This window comes from Oryctolagus cuniculus, chromosome 18 (assembly GCF_964237555.1).
Source record: "Oryctolagus cuniculus chromosome 18, mOryCun1.1, whole genome shotgun sequence".
NCBI lineage: Eukaryota > Metazoa > Chordata > Mammalia > Lagomorpha > Leporidae > Oryctolagus > Oryctolagus cuniculus.
The window spans coordinates 30,951,595-30,969,087 of record NC_091449.1 but is presented as its reverse complement, the minus strand read 5'-3'; the positions used below and the strand labels follow the sequence as shown (position 1 = coordinate 30,969,087).

Below are 17,493 nucleotides of genomic sequence, written 5' to 3'. Positions count from 1 at the left end.
AGAGAAAGAGACCAAACAACCTCTACGCAGCTGCCTCATCAGTTTGACAAGCTGCAGGAGCTGATCCTGCTCCTGATTGGAGGAGAGCAGCGTGCTCGGCGTGTGGGCAGCAGAGTTGGGATTGGTGGAAGAGGACTATAAAGGAGGAGAGAGACAACATGCACCAGGGAACATCCGGATAACATCTGAGCAGCCCCCGAGAGAGCCGGCCGGTGGTGTGCCGCTCCTCCGCGGAAGTGGGGAAAGTGGCAGGGGGAGCCGCGGAGGTGGAGGGGTCGGCAGCCAACCCGGGAAGGACCAGCAGCAAACCCGGGAAGGGCCGAGCAGACAAAAGAACAGCGCAGAGTCCGGTGTCGTTCCTCCGCGAATGGGGGAGCGACAGTTGAACACATGCCTTCTAATCACACTAGTATTTGGTATACCAGCTAGCACAGATATTCAGAGCCCACCAAGCCCTTAAAATGAATTTATAAGAAATATGTAGTATCTGACGCTGGCGCTGGGGTGTAGTGGGCTAAGCTTCCACCTGCGGCACCAGCATCCCTTTTGAGTCCCAGCTGTTCCTCTTCTGATCCAGCTCTTTGCTGTGGCCTGGGAAAGTAGTGGAGGATGGAGTAAATGCTTGGGCCCTTGCACCCCCTTGGGAGATCTGGAAGAGGCTCCTGGCTCCTGGCTTTAGATGGGCTCAGCTCTAGCCACTGGGGCCACAGGGGTGTGAACCAGTGGATGGAAGACCACAGTCTCTGCCTCTCTGTAACTCTGCCTTTCAAATAAATAAATAAACGTTAAAAAAAGAATTTTACACTTTAAAACTATGATTTCCCATTGCATAAATAAGCATGTATTTGTTTCAGCTTGGAATAAATAGGTGTAAGTATGAAGTAAATGAATTGCCTTTCAAAATTGAGATTTTGGGACCAGCGCTTTGGTATAGCAGGTAAAGCTGCCACCAGCAGTGCTGGCATCTCAAATGGGTGCAGGTTCTAGTCCTAGCTGCTCCACTTCCGATCCAGCTCTCTGCAATGGCCTGGGAAAACAGTGGAAGATGGCCCAAGTGCTTGGGCCCCTGCACCCATCCTGGCTCCTGGCTTCAGATCAGCTCAGCTCTGGCCATTGTGGCCATTTGGGGAGTGAACTAGTGGATGGAAGATCTCTCTCCCTTTCTGCCTCTGCCCCTCTGTAACCCTGCCTTTCAAATAAATAAATAAATCTTTAAAAAAAAGATTTGGGCTTTTAAGAAAAAGATTCCATCTATATTGGCCACATAATTTATTTATTTTATTTTATTTAAAAGAGTTACAGATAGGGAGACAGAAAGACAGATTTTCCATCCACTGGTTCATTCCCGAAATAACCCTCAACAGCCAGGGCTGGGCCAGGCTGAAGCCTGGAGCCAGGAGCTTATTCCAGGTCTCCCATGTGGGTACAGGGATCCAAGTACTTGGACCATTTGCTGCTACTTTCCCAGGCATTAGCAGGGAACAGGATCAGAAGCAAAGCAGCCAAAACTTGAACTGGAGCCCATATGGGATGCTGGCACTGCAGGCAACAGCTTTACCTGCTATGCCATAGCATGGGCCATGGCCCCATTATTCTAAGAAATATAATTAGTGCCTTTATTGTTTTTTTCACAATCAAATGACAGTAACTGATGATCAGAAAAATGTCCTGGCAATGTGATGTTTTCCTGATAGAGCTGAAATACTTTAGTACTGATAGGAGGTGGTATTCATCATAAAAGCTTTCTTGGTTTAGGATTATGCTAACCAGAAATTTGTAAACTAGCTTAGTGGACAGTGTTGCCAAAAGGCAGCTCTTTTTCTTCTTCTTTTTTTTTTTTAAGACTTATTTAATTTATTTGAAGAGGAGAGTTAGAGACAGAGAGGAAGAGATAGATCTTCCATCTGCTGATTCACTCCCCAAATGAACGCAAGGGCTGGGGCAGGGCCAGGCATGAGCCAGAAGCTTGGAACTCCACATCCAGGTTTCCCACAGGGGTGGCGGGGGCCCAGGCACTTGGGCCATCTTCAGTTGCTTTCTCAGGCACAGTAGCAGGGAGCTGAATTTGAAGTGAAACAGCCAGGAATCAAACCCACACCTATATGGGATGCTGGCATCATTGCTGGCTCTACAAAGCTGGCCCCAGCTCTTCTTCAATATCATTAAACCGGGAAACTTTTTGGCTCATGTATTTTATGTACTGAATCATGTCATTCCCCAATTCTTTTTTTTTTCTTTAAGATATATTTTGTTGGAAAATTAGAATTACACAGAGGGAAAGAGAGGGAGAAGGAGACAAAATTTCCAACCTCTGGTTCACTCCCCAGATGGCCACAATGGCTGGAACTGGGCCAGCCAGAAGCAAGCAAACTGGAACTCCATCTGGGTCTCCCACGAGGGATGGAGGGGTCCACATACTTGGCCATTACCTATTACTTCCCCAGGCACATTAGCAGGGAGCTGGACCAGAAGTGGAACAGCTAGGACTGGAATCTGCACACCTTAATCCACTGTGCCACAATGCCTTGCAGGCCCCTCCCCAAATTATTATATTGAAGTCCTAACCCTGTTTGTGACTAAATTTGAAGACAGGGCCATTTAGGAAACAATTAAGGTTAAATGAGGTAAAAGGGTGGGACCCTAATCCACTGGGACTGGTGTTCTTTGTTTTCTAGAGGGAGGAAGGGAGGAGGAGAAAAAGAGGGGAAGGAGAAAGGAAAAGAGGAGAGAACTCAATCCCCAAATGCCAGCAACCACCAGCACTGGGCCAGGTCAAAATAGGAGCCCAGAGCCCAATCCAGGACTCTCACATGGGTACAGGGATCAAGTATTTGAACTATTACCTGCTGCTTCCCAGGGTGTGCATTAGCAGGGAAGTAGATGGAAAGCAGTGTGAGATTTGAGTCCAGGCATTCCCAAATGCGATGCAGGCATTCTAAGTGGCAGCTTAACCACTATACAACAACGCCCACCCTGAGCTAGTGTTCTTTGTAAGAAGAGGAAGAGACAGCAGGGGTGCATGTGTACAGAGTCAAGAGCACAAGACAACACAATGAGAAGACAGGCAGGAAAGAGCCTCAGTAGAAACTGACTTTGCTGGAACCTTTATCTCAGACTTCCAGCCTCCAGAAAATGAGTTGCTATTTAAGTCACCCATGACATGGTTGGTATTATGTCACAGCAGCCCAAGCAAACTAATACAACACATAAAAAATTAAAGCTTTCCTCATTTCCTTCCTTCAAACATCCCTACAGGAGCCTGCGCTGTGGCACTGCGGGCTAAGTCTCCAACTGCGGTGCCAGCATCCGTTATGGGTGACGGTTCAAGTCCCAGCTGCTCCTCTTCTGATCCAGCTCTCTGCTATGGCCTGGGAAAGCAGTGGAAGATGGCCCAAGTTCTTGGGCCCCTGGATTCTGGCTTTGGATTGGCCCAGCTTTTTTTTTTTCCCCACTAAATTTCATCATTATTATTCATCACTATGTTCCCACAGTAGGTAAAGCACTTTGAGAGTCTGATTTTAAAGCTTGGCTATTTTTTTTAAAGAGTAGTTTATACGAAAAGCAATTAGAGAAAAAGAGAACTCTTTCATCACTCTTCAAATGGCTACAACAGTCACAGTTGGGCCAAGTTGAAGCCCCGAGTGAGGAATTCCATCTGGGTCTCCCACATGGGTGGCAAGGAGGCAAGCACTCAAGCCATCTTCCACTGCCTTCTCAGGCACATTAGCAGGAAGTTAAATCAGAAACAGAGCAGCAAGGACTTGAACATCATTCTGATATGCAATGTCAGCATTGTAGGCCATGCTTAACCCACAGTGCTGTGACACCTACCCCCTCAAAGTTTGACTATTTATAAATTCCTCTAACTTCCTTGGTTATAGCACTGTGTTAGTCTACTGAGACTGATAAAACAAAAATACCATAGACTGGGTCACTTAAACAACAGGGTTGTGTTTTCTCACAGTTCTGAAATCTGGAATTCCTAGATCAAGGCACCAGGCAATTCAGTTTCTAATGAGAGCTCTGTCTTCCAGGCTTGCAGATGGTAGCTTCTCACTTTGTCCTCATGTGGCCTTTCCTTGGTGCTTGGGCATGAAGCGAGAGGGCAAGCTCTCCGGTGGATCTTCTTAAAAGAATACTAATTCTGTTAGATCCCAGCCCCACCCTATGGCCTCCTTTACCCTTAATTATTTCCTTAGTGGCCCCATCTCAAATTATAGCCACACTGCAGCTTAGGGCTTCCACATACCCTGGGGAAACACAAACATCCAGTTAATATCAATCTCTAAACAAAACAAACTGCCTTCGTAAAATGTCATTTAATAAACTGTTACCACTCCTAAACTACAACAAAAGAAAAAAAAAAGGCAACATAAATCAATTACATAATCACTGGAATAAAACTGTTCATTGTTTTAAATGATTCATGATTCATGCAAAAAAATCAATCAATGCCATGCAACACAATTCAAGAGCTACAGGGGACTGGGTCAGAGAAAACCAAACTGAAGCTATAGGAATGATTCTGTGAAGAACTGGAGTGGCTATGCCTGGAAGAACAGGTGGGATGCAGTGAAAGCCCAGTTCTCAATCACCTGGAAACTGGCAGGTAATCTGGGAACACACTAGGAGCTCCTAGGTGGTCTTCCGGGAAAATAACAATTCAAATACAGAACTCCCCAGCTGAGAGAGATGCAAACTGCTTTCCTTTTGATTTAGCTAACATATGGTCACACAGTAGTCTCAGCTATGATCTGTGCTTTACTACATTCCTCGAAAAACCTACTACAGATGCTTACACCAGCACATCTAAAAGATAGGTGTCTTAAAGGGGAATCACAAAGTGAACATTCTCAGTTGCAACTTACTCCCAAGCCAACATACTAGGTTTTATCAAAATGATACTACCAGTAAGAGCTACTAAGCTAAATGAAGAAGTACTATGTATCTACTTTTTAAATTACTACAGATTCTCTAATCTCTCCTCTTCTTTTACATCCTCAACTGAACTGCCAGATTAACCTCCTCAGAACTCCATTAGCCCCGCTATTAAAAACTGCTCCTCTGGGAGCTGGTGGTGTGGCACAGCAGGTTAAGCTGCCAGTTGGGACACTCACATTCCATATCAGAGTCCAGGTTTGAATCCTGGCTGCTCTGCTTCTGATTCAACTCCCCGTTAATGCTTTCTGGGAGGCAGCAGACGATGGTGCAAGTACTTGTGTCCCTGCTACCCACATGGGAGACCCAAATGGAGTTTTAAGCTTCTGGCTTCAGTCTAATCTAGACCCAGCTGTTGTATTTGGGGAGTGAACTAGGAAACAAAGATTCGCATTCTCTCTCTCTCTCTCTCTCTGTTGCTCTGCCTTTCAAGTATATAAAAATAAACATTTTTAAATAAAACTATTCCTGTGACCTCCTGAATCAAGTGAAAGAGATTTCTTCTCCCTATCAGTCAAGCAAGTACAATCGACTTCTGAATCAATGGGTTCTGCATCTATGGTGGACTCAACCAATCTCCAGCGGAAACTATTCAGATTTTAAAAAAAGTGTCTAAACCAAACATAGACTTCTTGTCATTACTCCCGAAACAACAGAGTAGCACAACCAGTTACATAGTGTTTGCATTAGAGGAGCAACCTGACATGATTTAAAGCATACAGGAGGAGTCGAAAGTCATCTCCATTCATAATGCTATTTCACTCGAGGCACTCGAGCATCTATAGATTTTGGTACCCAGAGGGGTCCTGGAACCAGTCCCCTGTGGATTCTTGTATCTCCAGAACCAAAGCCCACCGATTTCAACCTGCTATTTTAACTGCTCCTAAACACATCTGCCACAAATTCAATGTTCACCTCCTGCTCCTTGCCTGATGCACTCTCCTCTACCCTTGCCATCTGGCCTTTCCATTCCTTGTGTCACCTCCTCCACCAAGCATTCTGATGACATCACACACACTGATTTCTCCTTCACTCAACCACTGTGCATTTAGAATCTATTTTGTTTCAGAAGCTGAGAAGGCCCCATCCTCCCAATCCTTTTTGTTCACGGTTCTCTGTGACTTAGACTTAATAGCCTTATTACTTCCTGCTACTATATATGCTCCTTTATTACATCTGTGGAATAGATTCTTTCTTCTGTGTCTGGAGGGAGCGGTCCCTTCCCAGGTTGGGAGGGACCAAAATACCATCATGGTACACGTCCTGCTTGGTTTACTTTTTCCTTGGAAAAGATTCCTAGATGTCTTACGTATTGGTTGGTGCTTGCTTGCAATCTGAGTTGCAGGTGATTGTCCTTAGGAACCCACTTTCACATCTCCCCCAGAACACATGGAGAAGCATCTTGGTACTAATTGGTGTCACATATGTTTTTCATTTGTAACCCTTGTGAATTACACTTTTGTGCCTTTCTTGAAGGGAGACAAGAAAAGGAAAAAGAGCCCGATACCCTTGGAATATTTTCCTCCCAGTAGCCCGACACTGTGCTTAGTTAAAGCTTGTCACATATTCATGACATCCTAGTAGGTACCGGGTACAGGCGCTAATATTCAATCAGGAATGGGAGGACCTGCCTTTGGTGGTTTCCCCAGTGACACTCATTGCTTTCTATGCACAATGAACATCCAATAAGTCGGCATCCAGTGAAAACACTGACCAGTCTCCCTGTCTTCAAGCGGCTTATATTTGAACAGGGTGGGGCTGGGAAGATTCAGGTGATCAGAGTCACAGTGCTACGCAAAAGATAAAACAGGACAATACTACCAACTGCGCGGGCTGTTGGCAAACGCGGACTTCGACAGCAGCAGGGTTAAGCGACCCATCAGCACGGCTTAGCTGGGGAGCCACAGCCCCAGGGCTCAGAGCCCTGCTCCCTCACCCAGTGCGTGGCTCCGGACAAACGACTTAACTTCTCTGGCCTCGGGTTTCCCGTCCACGACAGTGCCTGCCCCGGCGAGCCTGGGGAGGAAGCGTGTGGACATGGCCAGCGCTTGGCTCTGGGCCTGGCGACGCCGGGAGCGCGCAGGGCACGCAGCCATCGTGACCGCGGGTCACAGGAACTCACCTGCGCTGCCGGCCCGCTCTGCCCGGGTCCGGCCTCCCTGCCTCAGGCGGGCAGTCGAGCACAGCTGAGCTGGGGCCCAGTTTTGACCTTGAACTGAGGTCCTGGAGGACCGAGGGGGTCGGCTCCCCTTCCCACCTGCGTGGGCGGCCGGGGACCGGACAGGTGGGCAGCAGCTGCCGAGGCGGAGGTGGGCGGCGGCGGACGCCTTCAGGCCCGAAGCCTCGAGGGCTCGACTTGCTCCCCCCGCCCCACTCCCGGGCGCCCCACGGCGGCGGAGGATGGGTCAGCTCTCCCTCAGAACCGGGATCCCGGAGCCGCGGCCCCAAGCCTCCGCGGCGCGCCCCGCCCCCAGCAATAACGGTCGCCGGCCGGCGCGCGCAGCGGGCTGAGGGTGCGAGGCTGCGGGCGGACTCGCCAGGCGATTGGAGAGGAGGGGCGCCAGGGGCACGCGGGCGGGGGCGGGGCGGGGGCGGGCACATGCGCACGGGCGGCGCGGCCGGCACGCGGCGCTCGCGCTCCCCGCTTAAATGAGCCTGGCGCCCGCCACTTCAGTGGAGCCCGCGCCACGGCCGCGGGCGGAGCTGCTCGCGCCTCGTCCCGTGCTTTCGCTTCGGCGCGCCTCAGCTCCGGGGCGGTCGATGGAACGGGACGCCGCGCAGTCGGAGGCGGCGACCGTCGGGGAACGGGGACGACGCGGGACCCCGCCGAGGGGCTGGGGCATGGCGGGCCGCGGCATCTGAGCCCTGTCCCGCGGGGAGGGGAGGCAGCCTGCTGGCCGGCGATGGGGACGGAGCGGGGCTGCAGCCGCCGCCGCGCAGGGCCGTGAGCGCCGCGCCGGCGCCGCCTCAGTCCCTTCGCGAAGAGCCGGGCCGCTCGGGAACATGGCCCTGGAGCAGCTCTGCTCGGTCCTCAAAGGTAAGCGCCCGGGGCCGCGGACGGCGCCCCCTGCGGGCCGAGGCCGGCGCCTCCGCGTCCCTTCCCCGCGCCCGGCACCCGACGCGCCCCTTTGTCTGGGGGGCTCGCGGCCGCTGCGAGCGTCCCGCGAGCGCTCGCGCCCTTCCGGACCGACTTTGCTTCGCGGCGCTCCTCCTGCAGCCCTGCGTGCCTGGCGAGGCGTTTTGCTGGGGCCGTGTTGCTCCTGGAGGGTCCTCGGAGGCTCTGCCCCCAGCGCCTCGGGGAGAATTCCTCTGACCTCTCCGCGCGAAGTTGTGGGATTCAGTGTCCGCGGGAGCTCAGGCCGGCCCTTCGCAACCTGTCACAGCAGAAAGTAATGCCGCTGCAACAATAGGAACCCCGATCGAGAAGCGGCGGCGGGCGGCGGCGCGGGCCTGCCCGGCCGGATCCCACCTGCTGCGACCGCGAAGGCTGCGGCACCACTGCGGGCGCCGCGGACCCGGCCGCCGGCCCCTGGGCAGCGCCCGGGACGCCCCGCTCCCCCGAACCGCACTCTTCCCGCTCGCTTCCCCGAGGTCTGGGAGTACGCGTGCGCTGGTGTTTGATGCTGGATACGGAACGGTCGCTCGCCGGGAGCTCAGAGACGTGTTCTAGCGGCCCTCGCTGCCCAGGGAGAGTTATGTGGGATAGGAATTGATACACGGTAGCCAATAAAGGTGGTGATACAAACTTGCTTCTGAAACTCGGACTGAATAAATCTTTTAAGTTCTCAGTACCACTGCTGGATCAAGGACTTCCCTCTCCCCCTTCTGATTTAGATTGAAAATTGGATGTCTGTATTTATAACGTGATTTTGTGTATGTACAGAGGGAGGAGGTAAGACCGTGCTACCATCTATAGAATATTTTTGGAGGTTTTTTTCCTACTTCGTATTAACACTTTTGTTTCAAATTTGTTTTCCTAGCGAGTTCAGGGTAATTTTGCTTTTGACATTAATTAGACAGATTAACTCCAAATACTCCTAAACTCATAAGATTTCAGCCGTTTAAAATATCTTAATTGTACACTGACATAGTAGGTGCAGCTTGCACCTAGGACTTTCTAGGTGATGAATATTTCAGTCAGTTCATAAATTCTGGTGATTCCTTCACTACGAACTCTGAAATTCTGTAGTTTGTCCTAGCTGTAACTCCCAGTTTATATAATGAGAAATTGAGTTTGTCTTCCTCCCATGATAAACCACATGCACCGTGGTCTCCGATAGTGCCGCTTGTCCGAATTCCCTGCTGCCGTTAACGATGTCGCACGGCGGCAGTAGGGTCGTCAGGGTGGCCTGAAGGCCGGTCCGAGGAGGCGGCCCATCCGCCGAGAAGCAGCGATTCGGGCAGAACCTGGCAAACCTGAGCCGGGCCAGGCAGAGTCCGGGCAGAGCCTTCTCCAGGGGAGGAGGGATTTGCGGCTTTGCTGCCTCTGCCGTGGGTGCACACTGCCCTCTCTGGCCGCCCTGGCGAAGCGTTTGATTGTTGCACCTTTCTGAAAAGGAATTCCGTGGCGTTGGCAGAGCTACAGTGAAAATAATGTAGTATCTGCTTCCTCTTCTTAATGTTCCCCGACCTACGCTGTTTTTGCATGCTGGAGTATTTTCAGGCACAAGTCAAGTTGTTGTTGTTGCTGTTGTAAGCTTACTAGAAAGCAGTTTGTCCTTAAGCGTTCTAGGTATGGAGGACTTGATCTGGAAAGATTCGATGTATTTCTAACAAAAGTTGATTCTGAGAAGGAAATCTGGGAGACTGAAAGGCCAGAGTGAAGGGAGAACTTAGGTTCCATTGCACTCATTAGTATCACCTGTTTTTTACCCAAATACATGCATTACCTAACTAAAAACATTGGTATTTAAAAATTACCTTTTAACAACATTGGCCTTTCCCAACATCCATTGTGTGCCTCAAGGATCCTTGTAAGGCAGATTGCTTCAGCGTGGAGGGTTCTTTTCTGAAGCAGCTATTTAACGTTTCATAATTATAGATATTACCTACCAGTAGCATTGTTTGCAATATTATGGTCAGTTTCTACTAAAACACATCAGCCGTAATGAGTATGGGAGCTTTAAAATAGAAGGCAGTTTTAGTTCATTAAGATGCCATTTATTCTATTTTTACTTTAAGCAGTGAGAACAAAAGAATAACTCTATGGGCTTTTTAGACCTTTTGTTTACAGTATTACTGAAGCTGAATGGTTCACTTTTAACTGTGTGACCGACCACTGCATATCTTAACAAAATTTGAGTTAAAAACTGTCAGTTAGCTAAGCATTATTGTCCCATGAAAATACTACCTTAGGATCATAAACCTGTCTTTTTGGTCTTATTCATTCTGCACACTTGCTTTGGAGAATCCTGTAAGATTCAGTGATATTTAAAGCCGTGTAAACTGTGGTTAAATGTATCCTATAACAGCCCAAATATCCCTTGGCACTGTATTTTTAAAATCTCATTTGAGACTGAAATGTTAAGTCCTGCTCTTCATTGTTAAAGTTCATCCAAGAACATAAACTACAGAAATAAAGATCATACTGAAAAGCCACCCCTTTAATAGTAAAGTTTTTCTTTTTTTAAGCACAGGTTTGTTAACATTAACTGTCAGCAGGAGTTAGAAAACTACTCTAATGTTGTCTATTGGAAAGTTTTTATTAAACAATGGTTTTATTATAAATCCTCATCTAGAATCCAGCTTATCTGCATTTTAAAGCCAAACTCCCATTTTAAGAAAACTGCATTACAAAGCAAGTTCAAGTCAAAGCTACTTTCAGTCCCTTTTGGAATAAGATAGAAAAATGTTAGACTATAAAGTTCATATCTAAAGTTTTAAAGCAACTATCTGAATTCTGCTGTTGGGTTACCACCATTTCACATAGAGTAATTATTTATCTTTAAAATAGGTGTCCTGTAAGCACTTTGGGGTCTCAATTATTAGTTTTGAGTTGGAAAGGAAGAGCCTAGGAGATTATCTAATCCAGTGGTTTCCAAATTACCTTTAACAGCAGAACTCCTTCAAAGAAACTCAGAAAATAGTCCTAAAGAAAAAGAAACCCAAGACAGTGGCTCTGGTTGATAGGCCGCCTGGCCTTCCGCAGCCTGCTGCTGGTGTTCCTGCACAATCACCGCGTACAGAATGCTAATCTGAAAGTGTATTTCTGGTAAAAATAGGAGATACTGTGTATGAGCATGTTAAAACTTGGTGGTGGTTGCTGTGGATTTTAACGGAGGACTCCTGTAATAAACACAGGGCTTACACGGCTGCCGTCTGAGTGGCAGTGTGATTAGCATGTGTAGGCTGGATTGATCCTTAAGTTCACCATCTACCTTCTGTAGTAAGGCTGGGGTAGGTTAAATTTGGGTATCTTTTTTGTTATTGTTCTTTGGAACATATTATCAAAAACAAATTACTGCTCCACCAGGTAGTAGTGGACTATAACTGACCTGTATTCTGCTTTCATTATAGAAAATTATAACGAGCAGGTAGTTATACTCTGGCATCTTGTTTTAGATTTAGCAAGTTAGGTTTACCATTTAGGTGCTGAAAACAGAAAGGCTTAGAAAGATACACATTAAATTACAAACAAGGTAAAATAAGCCAACGTAAGGAAAGAATAGCAGCTAGGTGTCTGAGGAAGGGGGGGGATAACTTACTTTCCCATCCCCTTACCTGTACTCAAGTAAAAAGAAGCTGGCTCCTGTTAGAGATGCATCTTTGTCAGTGCAGGGCTGTCTGAATTGTATGTTGTGGTTACAAAGAAGATGTAATCAGTGTCCTGTTTAGTCACTTCAGAGTGTATTATCTAATAGGTATTGAGTGCTGTTGTAGGATGGGCAGTCTTTTCACACTGGTAATACATCCCTGTGCCAGACAAAGCCCTTCTTCCCAATAAGAAAAGACAGACGAGACAAGCCTTGGAGGCTGGGGATTGGGGTTGGGAGAGACCAGTTAATATATAAATAATAATGAAAGCAACCCAGGATGACTTAGAAAATGCAGAGGTTATTTAGAAATCAGGAAGCCTCACAAGACCTGAAGGCCTAGAAATAACTGGCCACGCAAAAAGATTCTAGGCAGAAAGGCACAGTTAGTCCCAAAGACGAGAATTAGTTTGGTGTATTGAAGAAGTCTTGTGCAGCCGAAATGGCAATCAGAATGTATAAGATGGGTGCCAGGTCCCATAGCACCTCTGCAGTCAGTCAGGAGTATGGATTTATTCTAAATGCAACGGGCCTCTGTTGGGTGATTTTTATGAAAGACTGTGATGTGATCTGTTTTGCAAAGATCGTTGGCTGCTGTGTACTTTAGATTTTAGCAGTCTTCACATACATATTTTACCCTTCTTAAGCAATTCTCCAACATTTTTGTGAAGCTCAAGATGGCCCAAAATATGCACTGTATTTCCCAGCTTTCCTTAGGGTTTTGTATGGCCATGTGACAAAGTCCAGCCAGTTAGATGTGAGTAGAAAAGGGTGTGTACAACTTAGGAGGAAGTGTTTTTGTTTAAACCTGTGGGGTTTTTTTTGTTTGTTTTTGACAGGCAGAGCGGACAGACAGAAAGGTCTTGGTTCACCCTCCAATGGCTGCCACGGTTGGCGTGCTGCATCCATTGCACCGCGCTGATCCGAAGGCAGGAGCCAGGTGCTTCTCCTGGTCTCCCATGGGGTGCAGGGCCCAAGCACTTGGGCCATCCTCCATTGCACTCCTGGGCCACAGCAGAGAGCTGGCCTGGAAGAGGGGCAACCGGGACAGAATCCGGTGCCCTGACCGGAACTAGAACCCTGTGTGCTGGCGCCGCAGGCGGAGGATTAGCCTGTTGAGCCGCCAGCCAACCTGTGGTTTTAAAGTAACTAGATTCTGGCAAAAATTTTTGAATGATTTATTTTGAAAAAGTTACAGAGAGGGAGAGACAGATCTACCCACTGGTTCCCTCCCCAGAGGTAGGCCAGGCCAAAGCCATGAGCCAGAAGCTTCATCCGGGTAGTCCCCCTTGGGTGGCAGGGACTCAGACACTTGGGCCATCTTCTGCTTTTCCCAGGCCATTAGCAGGAAGCCAGGTCGGAAGTAGAACAGCTGGGACATGGACTGACACCCATATAGGATGCTGGCACCACAGGCAGCAGCTTTATTTACTGTGCCACAGTGCCAGCCCCCCGGCAAGTACTTTTTAAGAGGATAGGGATGTCTTTATGCTGACCAAATACAGGCATATTACCTCTCATGAAGAAATAGTGATTGGTACTCCAGCATTCATATTGAGCCATAAGGTAAACCTTGAAATGAAAGTCATGGGGCCAGCACTGTGGCTCAGTAAGTTAATCCTCCACCTGCGGTGCCGGCATCCCATATGGGCGCCAGTTCTAATCTCGGCTGCTCCCCTTTCAATGCAGCTCTCTGCTATGCCCTGGGAAAGCAGTGGAAGACGGCCCAAGTGCTTGGGCCCCTGCACCCTCGTGGGAGACCCGGAGGAAGCTCCTGGCTCCTGTCTTCAGATCAGCCATTTGGGGAGTGAACCAGCGGACGGAAGACCTTTCTCTGTCTCTACCTCTCAAATAAAATCTTTTTTAAAAAAATAAAGGAAATGTTAAATACCATCTTATATACTAAAGGCATGTTGGAGCATCTGGAGTGTTGTGTAGTCTAATAGATTTAGTGTGACTCACAAATATTTTTTAAAAAATGAAAAGTCACACACAGCTAAATAATAAGGCACTAAGGTCCCTAGTAATGATACAGGCTTCACTCTGGACCTGGGCATCTTGTCTTTAGTGTGTTAACAGAGGAAAACACTTCAGTCTTGCTGAAACCCTTCCTTTGGGTTTTTGTTATTCATGCCGAGCCTAATGCTAACATTATGAGTGTGCAGAAATCAGAAAGCAACAGAGAAGAAAGCTGCCAAGTAGTAATAGAAGTGAAAACTCTGAATGCTAGGCCAGCGCTGCTGCTCAATAGGCTAATCCTCCGCCTGTGGCGCCGGCACACTGGGTTCTAGTCCTGGTTGGGGCACCGGATTCTGTCTTGGTTGCTCCTCTTCCAGTCCAGCTCTCTGCTGTGGCCCAGGAGTGCAGTGGAGGATGGCCCAAGTACTTGGGCCCTGCACCTGCATTGGGAGACCAGGAGAAGCACCTGGCTCCTGCCTTCGGATCAGCGTGGTATGCTGGCCACGGCAGCCATTGGAGGGTGAGCCAACTGTCCACTCTGCCTATCAAAAAAGAAAAAAAAAAAAACTCTGAATGCTGTCAAGTAAAATTAGTCTAGAAAGAGTTCCTAGGGAAAGCAGGTTTTAGATGGTGTAAAGGTAGTTGTGTAGAAGCAAAAACAAACCCATGACAAGTGCACATGCCCAGAAACTATGAGAAGTATTTGTGGGCATTGTAAGAATAGGTAGTAGAACATTGACCTCAAGAGCAACATTCCCAAAACTCAGCTCATTTTAGCTTACCTCTTGCCCTGCCCCAACCCATCCATGTTGGTCTAAACTTGGTCCCTGCCACCACCAGAGGAGAACAAAGGCAGCCTCTTTCTGCTTTGTTCAGTAAACTATCATTTTCCTATTACGGAGGTCCTCAGAGTGTGGTCCTAGGTGAAGCAGCTTCAGCATTGCTAGAGGATTTGTAAAAATGCAGGTTCTCATCTCGCTGCAGAGCTGGATTGGAATCTCTGAAAGTGCATGGATCTCCTCCCTACTCTGCAGTCTGTGGTTAAATAAGCTTTGCAGATGATTATAATGCACACTAAAGTTTGAAAACCACTGTCCCAATGACTGGGTTCCCAAACCTGTAAGTAGAATTACTGGGTGCACGTTCTACCTTCTTAAGCCAAGGTACATTTTACCAGATTAACTCCCACAAAATCATGCTAACTTAAAATCCATTGACAGGATATGATTGTGTCAGTTTCCTATATGCCGACCAGCACTAGAACCTATGTTTTTTAATATTAGACTGAATTTTTTGTTTTTACGTTTGGTACATTTTTCTGATGGCATAATCTTCTTTTCCTCCCAGTTATTTGTAATGTATAAATTAAGTATTACAAAAGGACTTCAAACAGTAAATGAGGGGAGGAGGAGCGTTTGGCACAGCCATTGTTTAGGACGTCTGCATCCCAGATGTGGTGCTTGGGTTTGAGTCCCAGCTCTACTCTGTTTCAGCTTCCTGCCATGCACACCCTGAGAGGCACCAGGAGATGAGTCCCTGCCACATCCATGGAAGAGACCCATAGAGAATTCTGGGCTTCTGGCTTTAGTCTGGCCCAGGCTTCGCTGTTGTAGGCATTAAGCTTATTTCCCCACAAATTTTTTCAAGCTCTTCATGTTATATGTATTATACACACATGTGAATAAAATATGTAAAATATAAAACATGTTTTTGTCTAATGTGCTTTTCACCCAAGTGTGTACAGAATTCACCCTCTTTTTAAATACATAGTTTTTGTTCTTGTGTTTATCTTGAAGTAGAGATCAGATATTTTTCCAAATAGTTGACATATTCCAAAGCCATTTATTAATTTCACTCTTTCACCAAGGAATTCAGATACTATATTTCCTAATAAATTCTTGGGTATAAATGAGTTTATTTGTTCCTGAACCTTTTCTTCTATTTCCTTATCTGTAAACTCCTGGAAAATAAGATCTATCTGGTTCATCAGCCCCAGGAACTGATTCACTCCCTCCTGCGTATTGGAAACTGCATGTGTTTGTTAACAGATCATCTATTTCTTCGTGGACTGTTTCTGTATTTTTAAGTGACTGGAGCTTCATAATAAGTCTGTTATTTTTATTTTAGTTTTATGCATTTTTGCTGTTTCTAAGTTTGATTTGGCCAATGTAGAAAGTCTTCAAGATGAACATCAAACATTTTTCTGGGGAAAAATTAGATTCTGATTAAAATATCATTAAATACATGACTTACAAGAATTGTTGTCTTTACAACATTGTCTTATTAACTAGAAGCATGTTACTTCTCTATTTACTTACTTGTTTTTTTTATTTTACTCTTGCTTTCTTCCTTAATAGATATAGTCATTTTCCAAGTAATTCTTTTGGGGTTTCTAGGTTTTAAATAACATTAATCATGAACAATAGTGTTGTCTTCTTTCCACTGTTTTTTCCATCGGCCCGAGTTGCTACAGTTAAGTAACAGTGAAAAGAATAAATGTGACTTTTTTTATTTTAACAATTTAAAGTAGGGCCTTTAAATTAGAAGACCCGGTGACAAGGTTCTGTGCTTAGAGCTAGCAAGTCAGTGATTCAGGGTAAAAAAGAGGTGGAATAAAGGGAGTGGCCTTGAGGATTTGTTTTAACACCTTGAATGGCACCTATTTTCTATGGTTTAAGAGACTTGCTTTCAAGTTAGATCTGTACACAGGTTATTACAAGGCCTGAAACAAATTTGCGCTTAGTGGTGGACATTACCTTTTTCAAGCATCAAACCACAAGCAGTTCTCTGCATCAGCAAGTTGCATGGTTGCAGAGAATTATTTTGGTTTGGATTTATACCTTAAGAAATTAGTGCCTTCTTGAATACATTATCTTTGAATTTAGATGTGTAGTGCCTCTGGATTTCAGAATCATTGATCCTTTAGTGAAGAGGAAGAAGAAACAGTGGCACATGGATTCAGACTAAAGAGAGGACACGGCAACACAGAGCTGTTTCACTACTAAAAGATTTCAATGTTTGACATTAGTGGAATTTATTTTACTATCTCAGCTTGATTGTAACTCAAGTGTTGTACAAAGATTTTTATATAACCTGGTAAATTGTGTTTTATACAGAATTTTGAATAATAAAGTCACTAATCACCAAAAAGTGTGTCAGTAAATATTTCTATTCTTGATTGCTGTGTGAATTTGCCCTATTTTTTATATGTCATCTTTATATTCAGTGGCACGGCTCATTTGGTTGATTGAGATTTGAATAGTAATTATTTGGGAAAAAAAATTGCAAGCAGCCCTCTCAAAGTAGGAAAGAATATAGTGATTTTATTTGTCTTGCAATTTTATTTTCAATATGATTGTTCTACCTTGTATATTCTGTGAATATTTCATAGATCTGTTACTTTACACAAATATTTATCAGTCCTGTATATTAAGTTTCCTGGCACAGTTCATCTTTTTTTTCATAGTTGTACCGTTTTGATTTCTTGCCTTGCCTGCCGGCAGTTTTGGCATTACTTGTTTTAAAACTGATCTATAAATGTGAAAAGTGGTAGATAGTTTTGCCTGTGACTCCTGAGGGAAAGGTACATTGAGCACAAAATTTTGACCAGTTATGTATCATCGAGATGAAATACCTTGAGAAATATGACTCTTAACAAGATAAATTGATACAAATGGATGTGTTATTTGCTGGATTATTTAATATCTGGTACAATACCTTGGGTTTCTCTTTGGTTATACATCTTCTGTGTTTATTTTTGTGTTTTTGTTTTTGTTTTTTTTAAGTTTCTAGGGGCTGGTGTTGGCATAACAGGTAAAACTGCCTCCTTTAGTGCCGGCATCCC

General features: G+C 46.0%; 1 protein-coding gene and 1 long non-coding RNA gene across 25 annotated transcripts in view; one reads left to right on the top strand and one right to left on the bottom strand.

Annotated features, from left to right (window-relative positions):
* The window catches only part of LOC108175508 (uncharacterized), a 164,048-nt gene extending 156,570 nt beyond the window's left edge, over positions 1–7,478 (bottom strand). For 8 of the 20 annotated variants that reach the window (XR_007914664.2, XR_011384210.1, XR_011384213.1 and 5 more), the window contains exon 1: positions 7,061–7,467. This is a non-coding gene — a long non-coding RNA (uncharacterized lncRNA). Of the gene's footprint in view, positions 1–7,060 lie in introns of all 20 variants that reach the window. The other 12 variants (XR_007914661.2, XR_007914662.2, XR_007914667.2 and 9 more) reach the window with 4 other exon arrangements.
* Positions 7,479–7,547: 69 nt separating this feature from the next.
* NETO2 (neuropilin and tolloid like 2) overlaps positions 7,548–17,493 on the top strand; it is a 70,902-nt gene continuing 60,956 nt past the window's right edge. For 3 of the 5 annotated variants that reach the window (XM_017337622.3, XM_051833887.2, XM_017337623.3), the window contains exon 1: positions 7,548–7,975. In XM_017337622.3, coding sequence (XP_017193111.1) covers positions 7,942–7,975 — 34 coding nt within the window. In that variant the 5' untranslated portion in view covers positions 7,548–7,941. The remainder of the gene's footprint in view (positions 7,976–17,493) is intronic. The other 2 variants (XM_008248376.4, XM_017337621.3) reach the window with 1 other exon arrangement.